The 27,514-nt window shown below is 53.6% G+C and overlaps 2 protein-coding genes across 2 annotated transcripts in view; one reads left to right on the plus strand and one right to left on the minus strand.

Annotated features, from left to right (window-relative positions):
• Nucleotides 1-13,807: 13,807 nt before the first annotated feature.
• On the plus strand, nt 13,808-14,946 carry NKX2-4 (NK2 homeobox 4; the record flags this gene model as incomplete). The annotated part of the gene is made up of 2 exons (XM_080341518.1): nt 13,808-14,180; nt 14,288-14,946. 2 exons carry the CDS (start codon nt 13,808-13,810, stop codon nt 14,944-14,946), a joined length of 1,032 nt encoding a protein of 343 aa, XP_080197644.1.
• A 3,220-nt stretch (nt 14,947-18,166) lies between these two features.
• The window catches only part of XRN2 (5'-3' exoribonuclease 2), a 36,016-nt gene continuing 26,668 nt past the window's right edge, over nt 18,167-27,514 (minus strand). Inside the window, exons 28-30 of the mRNA XM_080341668.1 lie at nt 26,942-27,002; nt 22,120-22,261; nt 18,167-18,359 (exon numbers count right to left, since the gene is read on the minus strand). Of these exons, the coding sequence (XP_080197794.1) occupies nt 18,297-18,359; nt 22,120-22,261; nt 26,942-27,002 (266 nt within the window). The 3' untranslated portion in view covers nt 18,167-18,296. The remainder of the gene's footprint in view (nt 18,360-22,119; nt 22,262-26,941; nt 27,003-27,514) is intronic.

The raw sequence follows: 27,514 nt of genomic DNA on the forward strand, positions 1-27,514 counted from the left end.
GGCAGAAGAGCTCCTGGAAAGCCCTTACCCTTGGTGTTCTTGCCTGGCTCCTTCCAACCAGTATTTATTTCCTGGGAGAGGGAAATAAAAAAGATTCCATTTAAAACATTATTTTAAAGAAGGGAAAGCAGATACCATCAGGAGACAATCGCTGAGCTGAGGAACAGCTGAGCAGGAGGAGCTGTTTTACTCAGTGAGTGGCATTTTAGGCACAATGGTTTACATTTTAGATAATTCAGTGTGTCAACTGTGCAACAAAAGTAATTCAACGATACCATTTCCAGCCTTTGAGCAGAATGGATCTTAATTGCCAAAGAGACATTTTCCTTCATATCTCTGGATCTGTACTTCACGATTTTTGTACTTTGAGCCTCAGAAAATTGCAGCTCTCTCCTGATTAAGTGCTTAATTGTGGTCAGTGCTTTTCAAAGTATTTTCAGCAGTTAGCTTAAGTTCCACTTCAGACACGCACTGTTATCGACTTCTTTATCAACCCGCGCCATTTCCCCGCATCAAATGCTTTCTGAAGGATACTTGGTGGGCCTTGATCGCATCCCTGCTTTGCCGGGACTCGAGTGGAGAGCTGGCCAGCAATCACAAGCTCAGGCTCCAGCAAGACCTTTTCCTGCCTTCCCCCAAGGCCCTTTAGCTGGATTTGCCAGGAAACCCCAGGAATTTAACCATGATTTTAAACCGGGAAATCCAGGCTAACACGGGGCATGCTGGCCAGCAGCCGAAGTCCATGGATGCAGCGCTGAAAGCGTTCCCCTCAATTTAAGACCTTGCTCTAGATTAGGAAGTAAAAGGGCTAAACCCTTTTTTTCCTCAATTCTGAAGCAGGTGACCAGTCAATTCTGTTGGTTCCTGGTGCTGAGGATGCGGATGCCCAGTGAGCCCATCTCCAGCTGCCTGCTGGTCTGTGTGGACCAGGGCGTGGGTGACCCTCACCTGAGAGCCCTCCCAACATCAGTGAACGTGGTTTTTTCAGGGATTTCAGTTTCATACTAATGGAAGAGAACAAGGGAGGTGGCATTTGCCTGGGTATAAAGACAGTCACCTACCCATTTTGGACAGGGTGCTGCACTGTCACATCTTATAGCTTCCATCCTATATTGTGCCACCGTGTTTTCCAGGTGCAGATTGCTCTGGGGGTGAAACTCCCACAAGATTTCCACTGCTGTAGTTTTCTCAGCTACGCGGTAAAAAACAAAGCGAAACACCATGCTGGCTGAAATACACCAGACCTTAACACCACTGAATAGCCCAGCACAGTTTAGAAATACTTACGTTGTGCGGAAGTATCGCAAACCAGCCTGGATCCTTACCTCTGGACTTGTGAGGAACCACCTCGCAGCTGAGAGAAATGAAACCAGCTCCTCACAGGAACCGGGACTGTCCAGGGTTATTTACCTCTCAGAGTCCCAGACCTTTTTGCTTTTGCACAGTGTTAAAGCTGTTGACGCACGGGAGCGCTCAGGAACACATGACACGGTCAAGCCTTGCACAGCCAGACTTACACCCTTGTTTAAGCTCAGTCCCAAGCCTCTGTTTTGCACAAGCAACATCTGAGATCACCGAGTCAAACTGAACACTTGCCTATGCAAGTGGCCAGCAAGGACCAGCAGCAGGTTTTCTGCCTGTTTAGATGTGCTTTGGCTTTAGGAGCTGAAATGCCGTTAATCTGCAGAAGTACAAGAGCTCCTCAGAGCTCAGAGTTGGATCTCTGCAGCACAAGCCTCGGAGCAGGTTTAGCTGAGCTCCGCCTGGGCTGGGACAGGCTGCTCCTCCATCAGCACACCAGCAACACCCTGCGCAGCAGCTGGAGCAGCTCCAGCCTCCCCAAACACTTAGTCGCCTTCTCTCCATTTTATGCGAATTTGCAAGAAGCTCTTGAAAGGTTCAATGTCTTCTCCGCACCACAGTTTTGGATTGAGCGGGTCAAGAAGCAGCTCTGGGCACCCGGGGCTGCCTCAAGGGCTCAGTTCAGCTGCACGGCTCGGAAAAGTTCTCCACAAATTAGGTGTCCAGAACGGAGTTAACCAGACCTCAACTACATACATGTTCAGCCATCAAGTCTCGAAGAGCCTCATCACTTCATCACTTGAGCTGATTATCACCTGCTAGGACGGGCCGTGCATCTCGTATGTTACAGCTCCCGAATGAGGGTCACCCACAGCTCCCCAATGAGGGTCACCCACAGCTCCCCAAAAAGTTTCCAGCTGCGGGAAAACTTGCAAGGTTTAACTCTACAGAAGGAGCGGGTGATACTGCAAGTGGTGCCACCGGCTGACATTCAGACAATAGAGCCACTAATGGTTAATATGATAAAATTTTCATTCCATTGTACATGAGAAAAGATAATTACTTTCAGGGTTTAAGAACCGAATGTGTTGATCCAAGTGTAATCTCTGTGTTTTAGCATTTGATTATTACGTTAGAAATACAAATGTCAATGGGCTGTAGGAACCTAAGTTATCAGAAGAAAAAAAGACGTGCTATATAAATTGCAGTACAGAGGGAGGAGCAGAAGCCAACGAGGGAGAGGGACTTCTTATTATTAATTTTAATTAACAAAAGTTACAACAACAACAACGATTATTATTATTATTGTTATTATTATTATATATTCCTTCTGAAAAGCATTTTGGGAACCGAGAGCTTTTGTTTTCCCTAAACGATCTTGCATCTTTGGAAGCCCAGATGGGCTTGTTTGTCCCTCTTGTCCTAAACCTGCTCTGATAAAGAGTTTTCTTTACACCCCAGCCCAAATCCAGGCAAACCCGATGCAGAGCCTAACCAGCAGCCCCAGCAGAGTCAAGCCCATCTATTCACCGGTTTAGAAACGAAGCCTTGTCCCCCAGGAAGAGATCCCAGCTCTGAAGTTGTGCTAAAAGCACCTCACGCAAACTGGAAGCCAGGAGGGTGTGTGACAGTTAATAACAAGCGTGAGCTGCCGAGAATTGATTCAAATTGTTACTGTTTGCTGCTGAACGAGCTATTGCCTTGATTTCTCAGCAAAGTTCAAGTTTACAGCAGACTGATTAGTCCCGCTAACATTCCTGAAGCACCTCCTGTTGTATGAAATGTTATTAAATTGCCGGCACTGACGGCTGTTCAAAGTTTGCCTGCCTCATTGCAACTGATGACAGCAAAATAAGGAAATAAAGAAGGGGGGAGGGAGGGGAACTGTTTGTTAAGGTTTTTTCTTTTTCCTTTTCAATAAAATGTCAACTCCATTACACAGATGTCAACTCCATTACTGTAATGCTCTGTCTGTAACCTCAACATGTAACTATCTGCTAATAACACAAGTTTCTCAAAAGGAGTGCTGAGGGCAAGCATACCCGCTGTAGGTTTCAATCCGTTTAAGAAAATGCCTGTTTATTCCTGCAGGCACAAATACCATTTCCATTATTCTGTTTTCCTGCTTGCCTTTGTCACCCCAAAATAAAAACCTGCTCCTTACCCCAAGGGGCCTGCCGTGATCACAGACCTGTTCTTCTTATAGAAGGAGCCAGAAAATAGGCAGAGCAATGCTCGGTATATTGGCGGGGCCATAAAAAAGCTGCATCAGAGAGCAGCAAAGCTGGAGAATCAGAGCAGCAGCTGCCCAGGGAGGAGACCCCCGTGTGCTGCCAAACCCTCTCAGGGACCTGCCCTGGGCAACTGTGCCCCCAAACCAGCGAGATCCCTACAGGTGGGACACCCTGTGGCCATCAGCCAGGAGCATCTTCAGCCACATCACCCAACCTCTCGAGGGACTGGGACTGGTTTGGGTGCCCCTGAGGCCAGGGTACATCTGGGAAGAGAAGGTGGGCGTACGGAGCCAGTGGCTGCTTCTAATCCCCATTCCCCCCCAGTTCCTTTAAAAAAATAAATGCACTTTAAAATAAACAAAAGGGTGCTGGGGAAGAGCCTCACCTTTTCCCAGGCAAGAGGTGCGAGCAGACACATTGCCTCCTGCAATCTCAGGCTTGTTGGCTGTGCACATCAATACGAGGACAAAGATGAGTACATATTTAAAAAAGAATAAAGAAATCCATTCCAGAACAGGAGTTGTTTAGATAATTGATTTCCCTTGGACTTACAAGCACTAAATAACACCCACTGAGCCACATCTCCGAGATAACCTTTTCCTTCAAATCTCTCTTGCAAAGGATTGGCCTTTGACAGAGGCATCTTTCAAAGTGCAAATCTAGCCGGCTTTAAGCCAGCTCATAGGTAAGACCTTTCTGAAAGAACACGATGATGATTCCTCAAGCAATTATTTTTCCTTAGTATCCTTTGCATAGAGAGAGCTAATTAACTGCCTGCCAGGTTCTGCAGATTCACAGTGGAAAAATGAAGTAGCACAAATGTCATAATTAATTAGCAGTTTAACGCTAGAATGAACATAGCAAAGGTGCTATAAATATTCAGGCGACAGGACCTCCACGCCAGCGTGCGCTTGCAGTGCGAGCCTGCCCCAGCGGGGTGGTTTTTGGGGATTTTGTGTGCTGGGGGGCCCCAAATCACCACCCCTTAGCAGTAAGCTCAGCCGGAATCCCAGGGGAATGCTGTGCCATCTCCCACCTCTTCCCCCGAGGAGCCGCACAGGGGATGCTCAGCTTCCCAGCGCCTCTCACAACACAGTCCCACCTTGCGCAGGGTGGGATGGAGACACGGCCACTTTCTGCACGTACACCCGAAGCCTTTGAACCTCATACGGGCAGAGACCTTGTGCTGGTGATGGAAAAGGAGCTCAGCAGCACGCAGAGCTGGCCGCTTCCCCACGGACCAGAGCAGCTGGGGGCTCCAGGTCAAACCCGGGGGCTCACAGCAGACATGCTACACCAATTTAAAAACGGTAGAAGTCATCAAGATTGAGTCTTGGCAAGAGCAAAAACCCAAGAAAAACCCTCTGAGAAGACACTCATCAGCCTACCAGGCATGATGGAGCATCCCAAGCACGGCTCCCATGCTGAAAATACCAATACATCACCCTGGGGCTCAGGCACAGCTCCCACCCCGAATGGTCCAAGGGCTCTGGCACAGAGCAGGGTCCTGCAGATAAAACACAAGAGGGGGAACTTAGAGGTGACCCTGGCTCCTTTCACACACCCAGCACCCCCGGGTCCCTCAGCTCCCCCGTCCACCTGTGGGAGCTCTTTGGGGTGAAGAGCAAACAGCCAAACGAAGCCACTCTGCCAGGAACCCGCATCCAGAGCGTCCCAGGCAGCGGTGCCATCTGCTCCACTCTGCTGCTTACAGAAAGCAATGCTGCTTTTGATTTTATTTTATTTTAATGGCACTCTCACTTTGCGGATCGTAACTCCATGGTGACGAGCAGCACCGGGAACCCTGTGACACTCACAGGTCAGAGCCTGCAGCACGTGCGGCAGCAAGGCAGGAGACAATGGAGGGGAGCAGCAACCCCGGCACGGCGAAGAGGATAGCCTTGAGGATGGGAAAACACACGGCACGGAGGACAAGGTCCTTAACTTAAGCCTCCTCTTTTTTTAACCTAATGGAATCTTTTATTAACACAATCTGGAAGAGTCCAGCACCTCTTAAACATCTGCTTGGATGCTTTGTTCAAGTATCAAACTTCTCCTTGCTTCGCCTCTGCTGCTTTAACACGCCTGGCCTGTCAATGGCATGTTTCAGCACTTCAAAAATGTGATGTTTTCAGGCTTTTTTTCCCCAAAGTGCTGCCTCCTGCAGGTGAGAGCAGTGAAATAATGGCTGGGTTATGGATGTTCTCCAGTCTTGAGGGAGCTCAGCCTGTGAAGGCCACTCCTGGGTGGCAGCACCTGCAGGACACCCACCCCCCTGCAGCATTCCAAACCTTAAATACATCACTTCCCCAGGGAAACAGCTTTGGAGCCAGGTAAAGGTGGCTCCAGCAATGAGGATTCCTACAGAGGCAACGTGGGAGATGCCTTTCCAGAGTGCCTTTAACCGTCACTTGCTTCTTTGGGACCAGAACCAGTCCCCTCTAGGTTCATATCACCCATAAAACCAGTTTAACCAACTCCTCCTGACTCAGCCTCGACAGCCACAAGGTGCTACACTACAGACCCACTGGGTGTGTAAATCAGATGTAAAGAACGCCTAAGTGGCCTTTGGTAGTGAAGCTCCGCGGGCTCAAACCAGAGCTGGCTTCAGCCCAGTGGGATTCATAAAGTTAGTCCAGTTCCTGGAGGTGCCGATGGGCGCCCAAGAAGCCCAGAGGAGCAGGTGACCAAGCGCAGAGCGCAGGTGCTCCGGGGGCCCAGCAGCAGGAGGGGCAGCCTGGATCTCCCACGCTTCTGCAGCAGCCACCTCCCAGTTCCACCACCACTCCCGCTGGCTTTTCACCCGGGTTTATGGTCCTCCCTGGGGTCCAAAAAATACCCCTTGACCCCTCCCCCACCAGCCCAGCATTCAGACCCAAGCTCAGCTCGGTTAATTAATTTCAAGTGTTGCCTCTTGATTCCTGATAGCCAATACTGTAAGTCATCTTAAATGTATTGGCTTCCCTCAGTGTAATTTAATTAAAATTTTAAACTCAGACATTATTTCTTCTGTAGAAAACTCTCTTTCTGGTGGCTCCATTATCTCCTTATGATTTCTTAAGAATATTTGTTCTTTTATTCTGCATATTCCAGTCTGGTGTCTGATCTGGGGCTCCTTCCAGCCCAGGGGAGATGGGAGCGAAGCCCCGACGCTGCCGGGGGGATTCTGCTCCACATCCCCATTCCAGGGAGGGAAGAGCGAGGACCCCATTCCTGCCCTTGCACCTGATGCTTTTGGCAGTCAGTGATGACCCTGTTTCAACCCTCATCTCCCAAAACAGCCAAATCCCTGTTCCCACCGGGGATGCAGCCTCACCTGGAAATGGCCCTGTGGAAATGGCCATGTCCTTGTGCTCCTTTCCCACATGGGACAGGCAGGAGCCAAGATGAACCCTCCCTTCCCCAGTAACTGGCAGGGGATGAGCAACCTTAAAGCCCAACTTTGCAGCTGGGTGCTGTTTGACCCCAGCACCCACACCTGCACTTCTGCTGATGAGTGAAGCCCCAAGGCTCTTTCCTGGCTTTCCACATCACTGGGAAACACCCCAGTTCCCTGTGCCCATCAGACACGCTCCCCAGGGCTCGCATGAGAGCTCTTGCTCCAAAACTCTTCCATGGGGATTTGTTTTCTCCCCTTTCTGGTTGCCTCCGTGCTCTGCTCAGCCTCCCAGCGCCAGGGCTCCAAGTCACTATGGTTACTCCCAATTGTACAAGGGATATTATTCTGGCTGCAAAGGTAATGGAGAGGATGCTCCAGGAAGTCTCTCTGCTTTATTATTTCCTCGCACTGTACCTAAATCTAACCCAAAGAGTCACCTTGATCACCCGCTGACATAAGGACGGCAACAAAAGGGATCAGGAGATGGCATCAAATGAGCATGGCGAGGTGGGGGGGGGTTCAACTTTTCTAAATACCTATCTGGGGTCTTGCACAGAGCCAACTCTGTGTCTGAAGACTGTCTAATCTCTCAACCTACTGTCCAGGCTGGATATGGCTCTTTAAACCTCCCTGTTAACATAGAACATGTAGTACAGTTTGTTAAATAAACTGCTTGCAACAGGGACTCATGAATACACGTGTGGACCAATGTCTGAGGGTTTTCCTGCGTTCCCTCCTCGAGGGACAGCAGCACGCAGAGCCACGAAACGCTCCTGCAGATGGGGACCCAGCGGCTGCAGCAAACACCAAGACAAACTGGGGGTCAGAGCTCCCCAAACCAGCAATGAATTCCCACCTGACAAAGAGCTCGACCCTCTGACCCCGGCACAGGAGAGGATGGATCCAGGGACACAAAAAGATTAGTAAAATACTTAAGTAAGGGGCCCCAGGGGAAACAGTGAGTCTTGTTTGACAGAGGGAAGAAATTACATGGATTTGGGCAGCTTCCACCTCAGCAGAAACATCCTTCTTGGATGAGAGAGCAGGACAGAATCCACGCAGCACCTTGTATCAGCACTAAGCACAGCCCAGGTACCGCATGTGGACAGGCAAACAGGCACATCCCGTGTGAAAGGCTCTTCTTCCACAGCCAGATGCGCTTATGAGCATCAGGAGGACATTTTAAACAGCAACAGAGAGTAAACCTAAGCAGTAAACTCAGATTTACCGGTGTTCCCTCCCAGAGAAGCCATCAAGCCCCACACACCACAGCGATGGGGAAAGCCCGCCTCGTTATTAAACCCTGCTGATTAAAAAGGAACAATATGCAATAAGAGCAGAGTATCCCCACAAAGCGAGTGGGGGAGCTGGCTGGGAGGCTGTGGTACGGCACAAAGGAGCCGGCGGCGGCACGAGCGCTGCCATCCCACGGCACCGGGGTTCAGCGAACCCCACGGAAGGGGCTGGCATGCCAAGTAAACATTCACCTCCTGTTATTCGAGGAAAAGACGGATGGGATGCCACTGTCATGCAGCACTGGAATATTTTCTACTGCACCAATAATTAGGAAGGTGCTAAAAGCAGCTCTTGGGTATTTCACTGAACAGGGAGGACCAGTGTTCCCTGCACCTGTTCGCATCCACACACACCACCACATTCCTCTTGCCAGGAGCTTTTCCCAACCACTTCTGAGGACATAAGACATTTACCTGGGATCTCCGTAGCTGGAAACACCCCCTTCCACAGCTGGAAAAACAGCTTGTGCCGCCACAGCCACAGGAACTGCCACCTAAACCCCACTCCAGACACAGCAGGAGGGGACAGAGCCCACAGCAGCTCCTGGGAGCACCTCACACACCCACGGGCTTTAATAAACTTGTGAGTCTCCATGCAGGAGTCAATCACGGCTCCTGATAACAGCCCACAGCTGTGTGAGCCATCCTGCAGCTGCCAGCCCAGGGGGGCGCAAACTGATGGCAAGGGATGCGGGAATGGGGAGCTGGCAGCAGAGTCTGGGCCCCTTAGCGTGCACAGCACATCGGGCTGAGCCATCTTGTTGTCATTTCAATGAGAGGGAAACACCCTCAGTGGAGGTGACAGCTGATGGCATCTAACCCAGGCCCAAGGGATTCACCGAGCACAGAGTCAGCACCAGGTGCAATCAACGTCATCCTCATTAACAGGACCAGTGACCCATCTCGGGCCATAGCTGCGCATACTGCTGACCCGCAGGTGTTTCAGAGGCTCTGGTGCCGCTCAGCGCCTTTTTCAGTGGTTTGGAAAAAAATCTGGAAGGACCACATGTGTTTTCAGCCGCCCTCTAAATGAACAGTGTGCTAAATGGCTACAGGAAGAGTTTACCTCCAAAAGGGGATGGGACAGGCAGTGCCCCAAGCCCTCAGCGAGGATGGGGCAGGCACAGACAGGAACAAAGCCCCACGGAATAAAACCCATCCGGCAAGCAAGACTTTCAGGGAAGGGTTGGAGGAGATCAATATATTTAGTGTTTCTTTATCCAAAGAGTAGCGCAACCTGCAGTCACAAGGAGAATGGTGGAAAGAGCCACTGTGCGCTGGTAACTGCCACGGTGTAAAGAGCAGCAGCGCACAGGGAACCCCACGGGTGGGCAGACGTGAGGTGCAGTGAGAGTAGCACACATTCCCCCCTCTAATGCTGCCGTTGGCTTCAGGATCAGCAAACCCCACATGTGCAGCATCAGCTCCCGCAGCAAGCGCCGCCGCTCCCGGGCAGACACCCCGGCTGCTGCTCCTGCCCATGGTGGCTCCTCAAGTGCCCCATTTCCCCTGGGAGGGGGACGCGTGCCCACCCGTGCGCAGCAGCGTGAGCAACACCTGCAGCAGCGCCACAGACCTCCCCGTGCCGCACAAACACCTTTCTGTCCCCGTCAACAGGCCCTTTAGCGACACTTCAAACTAAATCTGGGGTTTATGTGGAAGCGATTTTTAGAGGGCACTGGAAACCCCAGGTTCCTTTTTCAATCTAACCAAGTCTTTAGAAAGCAATTCTTTAAGCCTCCATTTTCAAGACCCTTTTAATCTCTGCAAATTATTGGTAAGAGCTGAATCAAGGCAAACTGCCATCGACTGCGATCACAACACTGTAACTGGGCAATAAGCGACTATCTCTGATTATTTAGAAGAAACTATTGCTTTTAGGCAGGCTGCCACAGAAATAAATTAGCATTTATACTGGATTGTTGAAAAACGCAAAAAAAAAAAAGCCAAAATCAGCCTCTATCTTGATGTCAATTGTGTCTTGCCAAGGTCAATATCTTTACTGTAATAGGCACGGTCTCAAATAGCAAGAACAACTTATGTGTGGAAATGAGCACCGTACGGCCAAAATATGTCATTATTATCAGAAAGACAAACTGATCTCTGAAATCACATCTGCACTCCCTCAGCTTTAAATAACGGTGACCTTCTGTGGAAGGTGCGTAATCAAGGAGCTGGGAATATAATTCAAAAAAATTAAAACCCAATAGTTTGACTGCACGGCGGGTTCTTTCCTGTCACCGCCAACCCTATTGCATTTGTTACGTGCTTTCTGAAAAATCCTCTTTTGAAACTACTTTGCTTGAAATCCGCAGCTTGATCTTGGCTGGCTATGGAAGGACACAGTCCAGGTTTGAACGGCGCTTATATGAAACAACTGATTAGGTTAGAAAAACACACATTCTGTAAATGTGAACGATTTGAAGGTTTAGTGTTGTTCTTGTGAAACATTTGCCATATCAATAGGGTTTTCTTCACCAGCAGCACAGCACATTCTAACGAAATTAAACATCTTCTCCCCATCGGAAAACGCAGCCACCAAAGTTGAACTGGAACAAAGGGGTGTGCTGGGTTTCTGCTGGACTGAAACAGCCAAGGGAAACATCACCTCAATGTTTCATTTCAGCAAGGACCAAATATTTGATACTGACCCTGCCAAAGGTTCATTTTCAGGATGGTTACAGTGCCTGGTTTAATAAATGATGAAAGCCTTGGTTACCGTGTTATGCTACTGATACGTGCTACTGATTTGGGAAAAATTCTGGGGTGTTTTCAGTGTAAAATAAACGTGAGGAGTTTTGTTGTCTGGACAGTGAAGTGCCTCAATGCACAAGCGGAGGCCGCAGGCGCTGGGACCTTGCTCATCGCTCCACAGGCCACCTCCTTGCGCTGGACCCCAAAAAGGTGACAGTTCCAGGTTCACATGTACAGGGCCAGTCCTGCTTATCCCTTCACCTGGTTCTGTGTGGTTTGTTACCGAAGCAGCACCGAGGCCCCAGCGAGACCCCAAACCTCCTCCTTGCCCCTGCAGCCCACAGGGAATTGTCCCCAGGGCGCCAGGACCGGCATCGTCCCTCTTGAAGAGTAGCAGGGACGCTGCTCACCGCCTCTCCCAGCCCATCTCCACCCGTCCGCATCCCGGGCGTCTCACCCGCACGGAGCCGGGTCTGCTGTGGGGTCATTGCTTTGCCAGGGTGCAGGTTAACACCAGGGCTGTGTCCCCCCAGGGCTGCCCGGGGTCCCCCTTCCTCCTCCTGCCTGGCTGGGGGCCCAGGACTGATTCCCACCCATCAGGGCAATGCCACTGCCCCAACAACAAAGAGGGACCTCTAAATCAGGGAGGATGGAGCTTCCAGAAGCTCCAAAATGGACAGAAAACTCCCATCAGGAAAAAAATAAACTAAAATATCAGTATAACCATCAGCCCTTTGAGGAAGGCTCTGGTGAAGGAAGAGCTGAGCTGAGCTCAGATGATGCTCAGCAGCACGGAGATCAGCGCAGCCGTACAGCCGGGGCCTGGGCTGGGGACACCGGGGGCTCTGCTGGGGGCCCTGTCCCTCGGGGGGCAGAGCTGGGTCACCTCCAGCCGCAGGGACAGCGCGCTGCCGGGGGGGGGGGGCAGCAGAGAGACTAAACGGTTTTGTGAAGCAGGGAGGGAGGAAGCAGGCGCTGGAAAAAAATAATGTGGGCACCAGGAATTGTGCCTGACCTGTGGGAAAACTGTAACGGAACAAAGTGTCGCAGGAGAAATGGGTGGGGAATGGGAGTTTGGGAGAGAGGAACAGCGGGAGCAGCAGCGCACGCAGAGGTCTGAGCGTCTTTAACTGCCGCTCTGCACCGGGGCTGTTTGGGGGGGAAGCACAAACTTTAACAAGCAGAACAGTCCTCTCTCTGATTTTTTTTATCCTTTATTTTTCTTTGCTAATCCTCCCAGTGCTGGAGAAGCTTTACCCAGCAGTTCTCGCCAAAGCGATCAAGGCAAAGATGGGGTGTGGAGAGGGGATGGGAGGGGAAGAGCCCGGTCCCGAGGTGTGGGGCACCCCCGACTCCCCAGGATGGGGCTCAGCCACTCCAGGAGCGGGGCAGGGGAAGGGCAGCGAGTGCCCCTCAGACCGGCCCGGGGACACACATCGGGAGCGGACAGACACACGCCCGGGGGCTGCAGTGCAGGTGCTGCTCATCGGACTCGCCAAGTTTTATCTGTCTGTATGGAAATCGCAGCTTTGCTGGTGCCCAGCCCGCAAGGTTTGTGGGCGGGTGGGTGCTCCAGCCTGTGCCGGTGGGCTGGCACCCCAGGGCACCCGGTCCGGATGGGGTCGGGGAGCAGCGCCAGAGAGCGCAGGCAGTCCCCGAGGCCCGTCTGAGGGAGCGCATTGACCTGCGGGGCAAACCCGCGGCGTTTGTGCGGATCCGCTCGCTGCTGCGGAGCGCGCCGCCCGCCCGGTGCGCACACCCAGAGCGCTGTACGGGCGGAGCGCGCACACCCGCGCAGAGATGCGCGGAGCCCTCCCCGCCGCCCGTCGCTCCGCATCGCCCGGCCGCCCCGTCGCGTGTCCCCGCGGCAGAGCGAGCAGGGACCGCCCGTAGGTCCCCACGGCCCCTCAGAGCGTGCAAGTGCCCCGGTGCCCCCGCCCCCGAGCCCCGCTGCCCCGGCCCAGAGGGACAGGGCGGCAGTTTGGCCTCGGCCTCTGGCTGCGCTCCGTCCTCTCAGCCTGTAAAGGGCCGTCAAAGAGCCCCCTCAGCTCCATCAGCAGCGGACGGGCAGGAGGGAGCCCCAGCCGCTGCTCCCCGACGGTACCCGAGTCCCGCCGCAGGAACCGCCGCAGCCCTGGGCGGGGGGAGCGCGTCCCGCGTCCGCCCCGGCCCTCAGCCGGGGGCACGGGCAGCCCCGAGGGCGCATTTCGTTGTCGCAAAACCAACGAACAAACGAACAACGACCAAAAAGAAAACCCCAAACCAAACCGCAAACGAAGCATCATCCCTGAAAGGGCAGCCGGCACTGCGCGGGTGCCCGCCCGGGCCCGCACCGCCGCGGGAGCGGGGCTGGCAAGCGGCGGCCGCCGGGCCCCGTCCCGCCGCCCCGAGGGGCCGAGGCCAGCCCGCTGCCTTGCCCTGGATTGCGGCCGCCCGGCCCCGGGGAAGCGGGCCCGGAGAGAGGTTTCCCCGGCTACTGCCGTCGGGTCCGCGCCCCCCGGCCGTGCCGCGCCGCGCACCGCAGGGGGAGCGGGCAGGTACTTACGGGCGAGGGCCGCGGGGCGAGGGCCGGGCCGGGGCCGCTCGGAGGTGCTCCGGCGCTGCCCCGGGGCCGCCGGGCTTAAGAGCCGTCCAGCGGGCGCAGGACAATGGCCGGGAGGAGGGGGCCGGGGAGGGCGGCGGGAGGCGGGGAGGGGACGGGGCCGCCCGCCGCCGCTCTCCCCCGCCGGGCGCGCTCGCTCCGCCCCCCCGCGTCTGGCGTAAACCCGGCGCCGGGCTAAAAGAAACGGCGAGCTACCGGCGCCCGGGGCTGGTGGCCGCCGCGCCGCGCCTCGCCCGCGCACGGCTCGCCGGTGCCGGCGGCAGCGCCCGGCCCGGCCCCTCCCGCCCCGTCCTGTCGCGCCATGTCGCTGAGCCCCAAGCACACGACGCCTTTCTCGGTTACCGACATCCTCAGCCCGATGGAGGAGAGCTACAAGAAGTTCGGCGGCATGGACGGGGCGGGCGGGCTGGGCGCGCCCCTCGGGCCCTACCGCCAGCCGCCGGTGCCCGGCGCGGCCGCCGTGCCGCAGCACGTCGTGGCGGGGCCCACCGGGGCGGCCGCCTACCACATGCCCCACGGCGTCTCCCAGTTCCCGCACGGAGCCGTCGGGGGCTACTGCAACGGCGGGCTGGGCAACATGGGCGAGCTGCCCGCCTACCCCGAGGGGATGCGGAGCGGCGCGGCGGCGGGCGGCGGCTGGTACGGGGCCGGCGGCGACCCCCGCTACTCCAGCAGTAAGTGCGGGCGCGGGGCCGCGGCGGGCGGGGGGCGGCGGGAGGGCGGGGGCGGCCGCTGCCCCCGACGGGGCGGCCGCCGGCGCTGAGCCGCCTGTCCCGCTCAGTCTCCAGGTTCATGGGCCCGTCGGCGGGGATGAACGTGGCCGGGATGGGCGGCCTGAGCGGCATCGCCGAGGGCGCCAAGGCCATCGTGCCGCTCCACGCGGCCCCGCGGAGGAAGAGGAGGGTGCTCTTCTCCCAGGCGCAGGTCTACGAGCTGGAGCGGCGCTTCAAGCAGCAGAAGTACCTGTCGGCGCCGGAGCGGGAGCACCTGGCCAGCCTGATCCACCTCACCCCCACCCAGGTGAAGATCTGGTTCCAGAACCACCGCTACAAGATGAAGCGCCAGGCCAAGGACAAGGCGGCCGCCCAGCAGCTGCACCCCGACGGCGGCCTCTGCCAGCAGCACTCGCCGCGCCGCGTCGCCGTGCCCGTGCTGGTGAAGGACGGCAAACCCTGCCCGCCGCCGGGCAGCGGCACCCCGGGCCCCGGCCAGCCCGCCCCCCCGCCCCCGGCCGCCTCCGCCGGGGCGCTCCCCGCTGCCGCCCCCGCCGCCCACCCGCACCCCGGCTCGCTGGGGCAGGCGGCCGACCTGGAGGAGCTCTCGCCCAGCCCGCCGGCGCTGCACGGCCAGGTGCCCGCCCTGGCCCCCATGGACTCGGCTGTCGTCGACTACAACGGCGGCATGGTCAGCCCCAACCTGCTCTACGGCAGGACGTGGTAATCCGTGTGTCCGTCCCCCGCCCCGCCCCGCGGTCGCTCCGGGCCCCGACGGCCGCCCCGGCCCGGTGAGGCGCCTGCGGGAGCCCCGACAGCCGCCCGTGGGCCCCCGCTTTGTGCGCGCCCCCTCCGCTCTCGCTTCATCTTTTTTTTGAGACTTTCCGGGGTTTTGAAGGGTTGGACTGGAAGGCAGAGCCGCAGCGGGGCGGGCGGAGGCCGGGCGTGCGCGCAGGGCCGCGGGCTCTGTCCGTGTGTGTGCGTGTGTCCGTGTGTGTGTGCGGCGTATTCGTGGCTCCGTGTCCCGTCCGCCTTCGTGCGGGGGTGCGCGGCCGCCGGGGCCCGCCCGGGAGAACCGCCCCGACGGGGCGCCGGGCGGCAGGGCGACCTGGGGGCGGCCGGCGGAGCGGGGCTCCGGGCGCGGCCCGGGCCCGCTCTCCCGCGGCCGGACACCGGCAGCCAAAGCCGCAGGCAGCCGGGAGCCCGCGCCGGTCCGCGTATACCTTACAGACCCATTGAAGGCGAACAATAAATCTTCTGAAGTGCAACTTATCTCAGCAGAATTAATTTTATAAGGGTGCCCCTGAAGTGCAATTTCATTATTATTTGATTGAAGGTAAATTGAATTGTAATTCAAGGTCGAGGAGGCAGCGAGCAGGGCGAGCGGCGGGCAGGCGCTGCCTTTTGGAGGACGGGGAGCGGCTGGAGCACGGAAATAAAACGAATCCAAGCCCGGCGGCGGCGGAGCGTGTTTTGGCAGAAGAGCTCTCGAACGCTGGTGCTCAGATTTAAGGGGGAAAAAACCGTTTTTCTCGTTATTATCAACTATTGCTCAGTAAACGAATGTACGCGCGAAGACAGCGCCGCAAACGCGGCACCTGCTGAGCGTCCGACGGGCGGCGGAGAGCGAGAGCCGCCGGGACAGCGGGAATCGGGCCCCGCAGCGCCCGGGGCCGCAGGAGGAGCGGCGGGAGCGCTGGGCCGGGCCGGGCCCGCGGGGTTTGGCCCCTCGCCTCTTCCCCGAGGAAATGCGGCACACCGGGAAACGCATCTCGGAAGTTTCCGCCTTTTTTTTTCTACAATAAAAGGAAACGGTGTTCTCTAGCGTTGGCTGCTTCGTTCTCGGTGCACGGACGGATGCGGCTTGACCGTCCCTGGACAACCCCTAAAGCCCCGTTTTTCCGCCTCCTCCTCAGACGCCAAAGGGATTTGGTTCCGCGGCCCCCGCCTCTGCTCCGCGCCGCTGCTCCCCAGCCCGCCGGGGGCTCCGCGCCGTGTCTGGGGCGGAAAAAACGCGTTTCTGCTGCTGGGAGCCCAAGACCGTGGCGGGGCCGGCAGGGGAAGGGGGATCCCTGCCGGCGGCTCCCGGGTGGGGAGCAGAGGGACCCCCGTCCCCTCCCGGCGCTGCGCTCCGTTGCCGCTCCCCGAGGCCGGGCGATGCGCAGGGACCCGGCGGCTCCGCTCCCTCCCCCGGCCGCGCTCGCACGGAGCGTTTCTCCCCGGCTTGCAGGAGGGTCTGAGCCCGGTGCGGGCAGCGAACCCCCCTCCAGCGCTGCTAACGCCCGGTGGGACGCTTCAGCTGCGCAAATACATAGATTGAGACAGGTAGAGCAGTTTCAGGACGGCCACGGGGTTCCTGTCCCCAAGGGCCATCCCCACGTCCCCCGGTTCTGCTGGGACGCAGCAGGGCCACCCAGCAAACCAACAGGCGACCCGGGGACCGCTCCAGGCCCTGCGCCCCTTCCCTGCGCCCCGGCACAGGAACCGCGGCCCCGCAGCCCCCCGGGCCCAGCGCAGGCTCCGCCGGGGCGCACCGGCCGCTCCGAGACCCTCAGCCAAGGGGGAACCCGCAGGGACCAGCCCTTCCCAAAGCAGCCCCCGGAACGTCCACCCAGCCCCATTTTGGTGCCCTCCACCCCCAAAGGCGCGGAGCAAGGGACAAAAGCCCGTGTGGACGAGCCGCCCCGCTCGCCCCGCTCCTTCCTCCGGCCTCGCACTCAACCACTGCATTTGCATGAAAATTCACCTTGGCTGCTGGTTTTGTTCTGCTCGAAAAGCAAAATTACTTTTTTGAGACTCAAATATTCTCCCGGCGGAGGGAGCAGGCCATTGGTCCCCCAGCGCCGGGCAGGATGGCGACCCTTTGCATCACAATGAAGGGCTCCGCTCCACCCTCAATCACTTGAAAATAATGAATCCAGCTTCGTGATTTCTTCCTCCCAAGGTTAAAGTGGTCTTGGTCTTTTTCCTCGTTGCTGGTGATTAAAATCTGGGCCCTTGAAGAAAGAACCTGAACAAACCCAGTGCCGGGAGCGCTGGGCTCTGCAACCCTGAGCAGGGGCAGCAGCAGCGCCAGGACGTTTACTGATATATACGATACATACGTTTGATGGAAGAGTCCAAGTGGGGCACAACAGAAAAATGTTATACCAGCATTAATGCTTCTCATTTAACTGAATGCTCTCATTTTTTTTTCTTAAATTAAACTAAGATTTTAAATACTATTATAGAGGTTGTGTGGGAAATAATTCATTCCGTGGAATGAATACAAGTGCGTGCACGCAGGTGGAGATAAAAGACACCAACTCGTTCTGGAGGGGGCTGGAAATAAACCACGCGATGCTGCTCAGAATTTCAAAAGCCACTTTATAAAGCAAATAAAAATATTTACTGATTTGGTACGCTCACACCGAAAATCCCTAGAAAGAGTGCTAAAAATGAATGGAAAGTCTGCACTTTGCGGCTGTTTTAAATTACATATCAAAACAGACAAATACACTCCCCGTGCTTGTTTGTGTTACAATAACGAAGTCAAAAATAGGCACAAGTTGTAGGAGTTGAAATGTTTTACTTCCAAGTCCAAAAGGTCTCCTCTCCGTGAGAAATTCCAGGAGCATCTGAGGAGGAAAGCACCGCCGTGTCCCCAAGTGCCGCCGTGTCGTGTCCCCAAGCGCCGCCGTGCCGTGTCCCCAAGCGCCGCGCTCGCCCCATCCTCCCCGAGTTCATCAAACCCCATTTCTATGCGTTCTTCAAAACTCCGGCTGTTTGGAGGCTCTTGTGTGTGGAGTGAAGGGCGTTTGGAGTGAGAGGCGCACACGTAATAAAGACAAACCCGCTCTCCTACCTCATCAAACGGCTCCAATTAGCAAGCCGAGCTCGCTCGGACTTTGCGACGCGTTATTTCCGAGCCCCGCAGCAAAAAAATAATCGGTTTGGTAAGAAATGTGCACGTAGTTTAAAAAGTACAGGGATGTTTCAGCAGGATTCCATTCCCCACCCTCCCCTTGATTAATAAAAGAACAAAAAAATAAAACCCAGACATTTTCTATACTTAAAAAATACCAAGCAAGCCAAGAGCTAATTCCAGCTGTATCTTCCCGAAGGAGGTGGCAGCGGGTAGGGCCTCCCGGGGCCGTATCCCTGCAAACAAACAACAGCAAGCATTTATTTTTTGGATTAGGACCCCGGTAAACAAGTTGTGTGAGCTCCCGGCGCCACGGGAGCCAGACAAAGCAGAGCGAGGTGCGGGTGGGCTGAGCGCCCGCAGCGCCCGGCTCCAGCGCCACCACCACCACCACCTCCCGCGCTCTTACACATCAATGTTTTAGCGGAAAAAGAAGGCATTTGCTGCAGAAGCCGCACTTCTCAGCACCCGTTCATTTTCAATAACGCCACCTAAATCCCACCTTGGAAATCAGACATATTTTTGTATTTAAACTGAGACAGGGTGTTCTGTACATCAATTATCCGGTAAAAAATCTGTTGGGAAGTTTCATACAAAGCCACCTTGAAACATTTGGAATGATTTGAAGCCCTGACGCGTGGCAGAGAGCAGAAAGGTAATGCGACGTGCTCTGGGCTTTGCTGGTTTGCTCCTGGAGGGTTTTTGGCGGGCAGGGGCCCAGGGGGTTCCCTCCAGGTCTCTAAAAGCAAAACGCACCCTTCCCGTGCCAGGGGTCAGGAGCCGGGACCAAGCAAACCCGCGCCGGGCAGCCCGGCAGAGCCCGGCCTGAGCTGAAACCCACTGCTCACCCCCGTTCCGAAGGACCCTGAACAGAATGCGCTGCTCCCACCATCAGGAAGGCTTTTGGGATTTAACTGTAATTGATTAAAAAGGGAACAAGCCAACGACATCCCCTGAAAATCCTTCCAGTGGCACCAACAGCCGCACCCCCGCACACAGCTCTGGTTCCCATGTCCTGAACAGCCGCGCCAGACGCTCATCTGGGCTTGCACGCTACAATGAAAATGTCCAACACCCGCACAACACAATCCAGTTTATTCTTCGGTTTTCTAGGAGAGCTGGAAGACACCAACAACCACCCAGCCCCAGAGAGCAACCCCTATCCATGGCAGTTGCATTAATTTCGTAAGCGCTTTGTAGCAGCGCGTTTATTAACCTCTTCAGACCATGTTCTGTATGCTGTAAAAAAAGAATTCAGAGGTGAAAGGGACCAAAGATAATTATTTATGCTGCTATGTGTCACCACTTCCACTTGAATCCCTTTTCAAGGCTTTAAAGCTTTGAAATTTTCAGGCAGCAATGTTGGATTCAATTATTGGTGTTGCACCCTAAACCCTTTAACGTAGCCTCTAATTTTACTCCAGCGCTGTCAGCCCTGAGGAAATAATGACATCTCAAAGTTCATTTTAAAATAACAACAACAACAAAAGAATAAGAAAGGCAACACAAATTTAAAAGGAGATAAACCGCAGTTGGAAAGCGAAGCAACTGAAAAGGGAATTTTTCGAGGAAGCAAATTTACTTTAGCGGAAAGATTTGTCCTTAATAACCACCCCATAGGTGAATACAAATCAAAGTGTTGTCACCACCCCGTTTTAACGTGGTTTCATGACCCAGCAGACACATCCCGTGCTGGTGACAGGGGGCCCAGGTTCGGGCAGGACTGCAACGTTACCCACCAGCGACACGGACCCATCCGGGTGACAAACAGCTGCGGTTGTCCCTGCCAGGCTGTAGCTGTTACACTCGGAGACTGAAGGTTGGGAATGAACTCATTCAAGCACCGATTCCTTTTGCAAATGCGCCCACCTACGCCACCCAGGATCAAGGGTACAGCACACAGACTTTTCTCAAGTATCTCTTTTCCAGCCCTAATTAAACACCGCCCAGACTCCACCAACACCAAAATCCCCCACTGGCTTTTCTGCATTGTCACGGCAGCCCCGGTACGGATTAGTGCAATTACGCTTTTATTTCTTTGTTCCTGTTTTTTTGGGGTAAACCTGCGTAACACAAAATGAAAGATTTTGGAAAGCTGATCCTATCGATGCACCTCATCCAAATTAACAATATAGTGAAAAGCCGCCGGGGAGCGGTTGGGCGGCACAGCCAGGATCCCCCCTGACCCCCCGAAGCCTCGTGTGATCTCAGCCCAGCCTGCAGCCAAAACCAGCCCTGGAAGGGTTTGTATGGGGACCCCTCCCCGTCACACTCAGAGCAACACAGCTCGGTGGCCTCTCTTCTTCCCCCATTGCAGGCTGCAGCATCCCTACAACAACCGGAGGAGCCAAGGACAACTCCTGGCGGTTCTGAGCCCAGCCCGAGGAGGCTGCTCCGCACCAGGAGCCCCGGGGCAGGAGTGGGGGCAGAATGGGGTCTGGCTGCTGCCGCAGGCTCAGCCGGGCTGGAGTTCCAGAAACGCAGAGCTTTTCAGCAGCGCCGTGTAATCCTGTGGCCGCAGACAATGCCCAGGACGGCATTAGCAGCTGCCAGGCTGCACCAGGCAGGGAGCACAGGGCACCCTGCAAAAACCTCCCCCAGCAACACCCCAAGGCTCTTCTCCCACAAACTTGATTCAACAGGACACGGGTTTACTGTGTCAGCTGCCCAAAAACCTGCACACCGTAACAACATCATGGTGCAGAAGCAGTTGTGATAGATAGCACTGCCTGAGCCTCCCAACCAGAACTGAAAATAAAACATAAAGCAGACAAAGAATCAGAGAAGTGGTCAAAGTGCTATGGGAAGGGTTTCACACCCACCACTGACGTTCTGGTTCAAAGAGATGGTACCTGCAGTCCTTGCTGCACACCAGAGAGACTGGGACGTCACCCAACACACACGCCAAGGGCTGGATCTGCACCACGTGAAAACGACTGTGCTGCCCATGGCACCCAGCGATCAAACACAAACCGCGTGTGCTGCACCGGCAAACACCAGCGTTTGTGTACGGGACACGTGGGAAGAAGAAAAGCAGAACCAGGAGTGTACACCAGAAGGTGACGTGTCATGAGCACGTTTATAACAGGCAGCTGAACCAGGTGCCCACAGGAGGCAAATTTCACCAGTTTGTGCCTCAGTTTCCATACGAAGGACTGGGAAATAATGCTGGCACCAAGCAGCTGAGCACTCTTCCTCCTCTTTCCCAATCACTGGTAGCTGAGTTACAGTTCTGACTTAACAAAACAGCAACAGAACTTAAAGTTTAATATAGATATCTGAAATTTACTTTAAGCTAGTATATAGCACTGCAAATACTCAACATTTCTCATACAAGAGTATATGCAGATTGCGTGTTTGCTGGGAACACACACACGGAACATCACCTGCTGCTGAGGCATTCTCATTCTGTGGCACTTTCGTAAACTGATGACAAAGTCACCCACAATTTTGGATGAGGTTCTCCTATCGCATTCACTTGTTTTCATTTAACCACGCAAAGCTATTTTCACGTGTACTTTCACAGACGTTTATTTCTCTGGCTACTACATTCTAACATTTGAATTTAAGTAGTTTTTTAGCTAAGAGAAAGCCAAGAAACATTCGAAAGGAAAAATTAATGAAGTCGTAAGAATCTATATTTTAAACATATTGAGGAGAAAGCCTTGTATCCCCAAAAAGTGTAGCTGATGGGTTTCCTTACAGAAGATGACGACTCTGGCTGAAATACTTGCCCTCAGATCCTGCTCTCTCAGGCTGCAAGGAGCGTGGGACTTGGTAGCACGTTTGATTTACTTGTAATGAGAAGCGGCGGCAGCAAAGCCACGGTAGTGACCCGCTGCCAGGGCGCATGCAGAGGGCTGGGCAATGCTGGGACACTCACCTGTCCGTGCTTTCGCTGCCGGGTTAACCCCAGCCAGGAACACCTACCTGCCCGCGTGAACGGCGCCTAGCACAGGGGGGAACAGCCCGCACAACGCGGGTGAGGTTCCGTACCTGCCGTCCCCGGTCCATGCGATCCTCGGGGCGCTGCGGGTAGCCCATGGGCCCGCCCAGCGCCTGGAACTGGCCGGGCTGGTACTGGTTCTGCGCTTGCAGCATGCGGTTCCAGGCCAGCAGAGGAGCGGCGCCCGCCGTCCTGCGGAGAGGAGAGAGCACAGGCAGCGTGAACGCGGCTCCTGCAGGGAAATGCACAGCACAAAACCCAAACTTCTGCCGTCTCGCATGAGAAATGATTCGATTTGTCTCGGAGTTCAGCACGGGCACACCCGGCTGTGCCCGCAGTGGTGCTAATGACACCCAAGTCACTAAACTGGGGAGGGGGGAATATCTTCCAGCATCCTCCTACCAGCCCACATTTCCTTCCTGCTTCCCTCATCGCAGCTTGAAAGCCACAGAACCAGGTACTGCCACAAGCAACAAACCCCACTTTACAAATCACAGATTTCTCAATTCCTTGGAAGGATTCTGTCCATCTTTTACTTTAGGGGCAAACTTGCCGGTTCATCCGCACTGATCTTGAACACAGATTAAAGCCCAGATATCACCAAGTTAGCTAAACGTACCGCACCATCCAAAGAGTAAACATGTGCCATACAGGAGAATGAGGCTTTCTTTTCTAAATGTCCAGACTCTTTCTGGGAGTCCATTCTTTCTAGTTAATTGCAGGTTGCAAATGAATTCTTACTGCGACTATTCTGAATCTAGGGTAGGGGCCTTGGCTGCTTTTTCCCATCCATTATTCTGCTCAATATGTCAGAAGGTCTGATCGGGAAGAAACCTTTTCAAGTCCTATTGATGCCGTTTTCAATTGACCACGGTGACCTAGCAACATAAGCACTAATTGGCGTGGACTGACTGACATTTGGTGTACAGTTTATATGGGAACACAAATTCAACATCCATTATAACCTAGTTTGCCATCCCAGATTACTAACAGCAAGAAATGTTTTAATTGCCTTCAAGTACCTATTCTAACATTACAATTATAGAGCAACAGGTATAATACATCAAATCATTGTTTGATTAAAAATATTTAGAAAAACGATATAGTCTTTAAAACAGCGCGGGGAAGGGTACGGATCCTTACAGAATTCACAGCAGTTATGTTTTGCAGTACAATATATCGTTGTGAGGGGAAAGCACTGGCTAGTTGACACAGTTGTTATTGTCTGACCCCTGTTTAAGAGCGGTGTGGTGGAGCTGCGTGTGCCCAGCCTGCCGAGGGACAGGGACGCTTCGGCATTCACCCACAGACACTGACCGCCTCTGGAGAGCCTCTGCCGGGCTTGGCTGGTTCCGCGGTGCAATCCAGCCCTGCACGGGTTTGGTGTGCTTTCGAAAGGCACACGCGCTGGCGAGGATGCGCGGGCAGCCGTGCGGGGTCAGGCAAACTGAGCTCTGAGGAAGCGATGCTGGGGAGGAAGGACTTTCTAACACACTTCAGCAGCTCAACAGAGCTGGAGCCAAGACAGGTAAAAGGCAGATTAAAATGAATTAAACCAGGCACTCCGGCTTTCTGGGTTGGGATGCTTTTGGGATGCTCCACCTGCTCACATGGAAACCTGCCTGATTGCAGAAAGGCAAAGGAAACTCCCAGCGTCTCTGGGACGGAAAGAACTCGATTCCTGTTTACAGAAGTAGGAGTCTTGCCTGGTAAAAACACATTCGTTAAACATGATGTGCAATACATGTGCCAAACCAACGCGCTCAAAAGCTGAGTGGCAATACTGAACGGTGCGGTTTTATTTTTAGCTTCAGAGGTAACGTCTAGAAACACGCAGTGTTATCTCAGCCACTCACTAGGAGAGGCTATACTGTATTTAAAGTTAATAGCACATTACACTTCCAGGGACTAAACACTAAATCACTGTTCTAAGGATGATATTCCTTTTGATTAAGTACTCTGAGTACTTTTTTCCCCATTATTCCTGGAAAGCAGCAGAGTGTCCAGGAAGAACGTGCTGCTGGGCCTGCGGGAAAACTGCAGGGCACTCATCCAGCCCCGGCTACAGGACCCGCACCAGCAGGCGCTCTGTCCCTGCAGCTCCGCTGCCATGGCTGTGGTCAGCGCCCTGGGTGACGAATGGTGACAACGGGCAGCTGGGCACCAACCCCACTGCACAGGAATACGGGTTGGGCACAGAGTTTAAACATCTTATTTTAATAAAGTGCTGCTTAGTGAAATGTTGGGATATTTAACAAATGAAAGACATTAGTATGACTATTATGCTGGGGTATTTCTGCTTTGAGGCCATCTGAAGGAGCGAAATGGGTGATTTTCAATTGGAACCACTACATATTCTAGAGGACAAACCTAGTAAGACAAGAAAAATAAAACCAGAACACCTGCAATACGTTTTCTGATCTTAAAGCCAGAGAAGCAGCTCACACCTTTTGGCACTCTGAATTCACGCAGCTACGCACTTCTTTTAATAAACAACATTTTAGATTTTCATCTGATAAACAGAACTCGGGAAATTATAGTCCTCACAGCACTGGACTTTGTGTTTATCTACTGGATGTACTGACTGGCCATTCCAATTACCTGAGGGTGGAGATTCGTACGCAGCCTCACGGCTGACAAAGAATTATCGTGCCCCTCGGAATACAACATGAGTTCACACCGGCAGAGTTACTCAAATGCACCAGCCAGACTTACATCAACAGGAGATTAAACTAAAGCAAATACGGGATAGCTAAATTACAACTTCAGGAAACTTTATCCAGTAAAACGTTTCTGTTTTGCAACCTCAGCCTCTTTGGAAATCTCTTCCACGAGCAGGTTAAGTCAAAGCATTTGCTCAACCAGGTGACAAACTTCTATCAGCCAGGAAACCAGGTAGCAAAATATATATATATATCACCTCTGAAACGTATCAGACCACCAGGCCTGAAGGCAAGAGCATGAAATAAGGCTCTGCAGTGTCCAGTACGGCAGCCCAGGGCCTGGAGGGCCACGCTGAGCGGTGTCCTGTTCAACAGCAGCCCGGTGGTTGTTTTACCTGCTGCACACTCAACTGCAGCACCACATCTCTGTGTTTCTATTTGGCATTTTGTGTGGGGCTCCAGGCTCACCTCTGCATGGCAACGAGCCCAACGGCAGCCCTGAGCGGCCAAGAACCTAATTCCTTCTCCTCAGCACCGACACGGGCAGGTCTGTGATGTTCACAAGTCGGAGGGACAACCAAGCCCCGCCAGGGAGGGGGAAGCATCACAAATACACTGTTGTCAGTCCAGAGCGACAACAGCATTCTCTGAGCTTCTCCAAAGCTTATTTTCTAGGTGAAGATGGAACATCTTCAGTGTGAAGTTTCCTCCAGTTTGGGACGTGAACAGTGGGGTAAGCACGGCAGCGCTAGAGCAGCTGGAGAGCTGAGGGTCGAACCACGAGCACCGTGCAGCCGCAAAGCGCTCCGAAGCGCCCGGGCAGGCGCAGGCGCAGCTGAAACACCAGCGCAAACCAAGCCCAGGAGCCTCGTGGTACCGTTCTCATTAGAGTCCGTTATTACAGCTGCAACAAAAGCGTGTTTTCACGTGAGAAACAAACAGCATTTCTGGCTGAAAAAAGTTATTTATATGTGAATTAGGGAACTCTTGCATGCTGCAAAAATGAACAGCCTGTTGAATTGACAGTATTTCACAAAACGGTGCTATACAAAGTGTATTTAATTAAGGTGTGGGAAAAGCCATTCCCAGGGACAAAGCAATATTAAAGTTTGTAATGCCAGATTCATTTATAATGCAATATTCCACACTGACGTGGCACAGGACAAGGGAGCCGGACTTATTTCAATAGGGATCAAAAGGGTTGCCATGGAAAACGTGACTGCGGAGAGCTCAATAAATTCCCCCCAAGCAGATATTTTCAATGGTTAACATTTGCAAATAAAACCACGAAAAGAGAGAGTTGTGCCTCAGAGCAGAAACTTCCAAGATCTCACAAAGGCTCTCGCTCCTCCATAACATACATAAATATCATTATTCATAGCTTTCACAGGTACGCTGAGTTCCTAAAGTCCATCTGACTTAAGGACATACAACCTATCAATGAAGGAACGCACGTAAAACATCCCTTATTATCAAACCATGTCACATTCCTTCTATTCGATGGCACTTATTGGACCGCGGATTCCATAATCCTTCCCTGAGTCCCTTCTGCATTTAATTCAGTTCAGTCTTAAGTAGTTAAAGAAACTGTTTTCAGTGGCAACTAATAACTACTGACCTACAGTGACACTGCCCTACAATAGGCTTGTCAGCCCTGAAAAACTTGTACCAAAGAAGCTGATTAGGACTTCAAGAGGTTTGTAGCAAGAATCAATGGCTGGTCTGTACTAATGCTGCGGCTGCGGCACAGAAATGATAAAAGTGGAACACCATTAGTTATGCCTCATTAAGCTCCACAGCCCTCCTAAAAAGAAATTTGTTTAGCCTGTCCAAAATCTAATGCAGTTTTAAGCTCTCTGTGTTCAATTTCATAGTATCTCAAAAGCTTCAATAAGATAAAGGCCAAAGAACCAAGAACGGTACCAAAGCACCAACAGTAAAGTTAATTTTGCAGTCTGAGTTTTAAAGGAAAGTGTTGTTTTCCTTCTTTTTTTTAACACAAAGTACTCGAGCCTTTTAAAGGATGAACACCGCACAGTGCACTCTCAAAATATAAATAAATCATGGTCGCTAATCAACTTTAAAAAACCTGCCGTGCAGCATGGTTCCAACAAACAAGGTTCAAAACAAAAAGGGGACAACAATGGCAGGACAGCAGAGGCAAGGAGAGGCTCCCGGCACGTTTTGCACAGGGTGGGTCGCGGCTCACCTCTGCGGGGTCTGCGGGAACAGCGGCGTGGGGCCTCGCCAGGACTCCTGTGGCCGCAGGTCTGCGGGGAAACAACACAACACAAGCGTCAAACAGCAGCAAGCGTGGCGAGGGAAGGCGCTGTGCCCCCCCCAGCAACCCGAGACCTGCTGCGACAGGTCAAACACAGCGCATCAAACAGCAGCAGGCGCAGCGAGGGAAGGCGCTGCGCCCCCCCCGCGCCCCGAGACAGGCTAAACAGAGCGCGTCAGGCTGGGCACACCAAACACGCTCCCACAGCTCGCTGGTACTGCTGCTGCTTTTCAGAGCGCCCTCGTGTCCGTCAGCGGCAAACTTAATAGTAATTAATAAAATGCAACTTCATTTTTTTTTTATAACTCAAAGCTTATTGGGCATATTAAAAAATGTAATTGTAATTGCTAGAACTAGCATTGGTTAGTGCTTGGACACTTCACAGGTATCTTTTCTTGCATTTTCAAAAATGCAAAACCACGTCTGTTACCATCACAACTGAAGACTTCATTTATTGTCTATATTTTTTGTAAGTGCATTCATCACTACACTATATGAAAA

The sequence above is a fragment of the Nesoenas mayeri genome (assembly GCF_963082525.1).
Source record: "Nesoenas mayeri genome assembly, chromosome: 3".
Lineage (NCBI taxonomy): Eukaryota > Metazoa > Chordata > Aves > Columbiformes > Columbidae > Nesoenas > Nesoenas mayeri.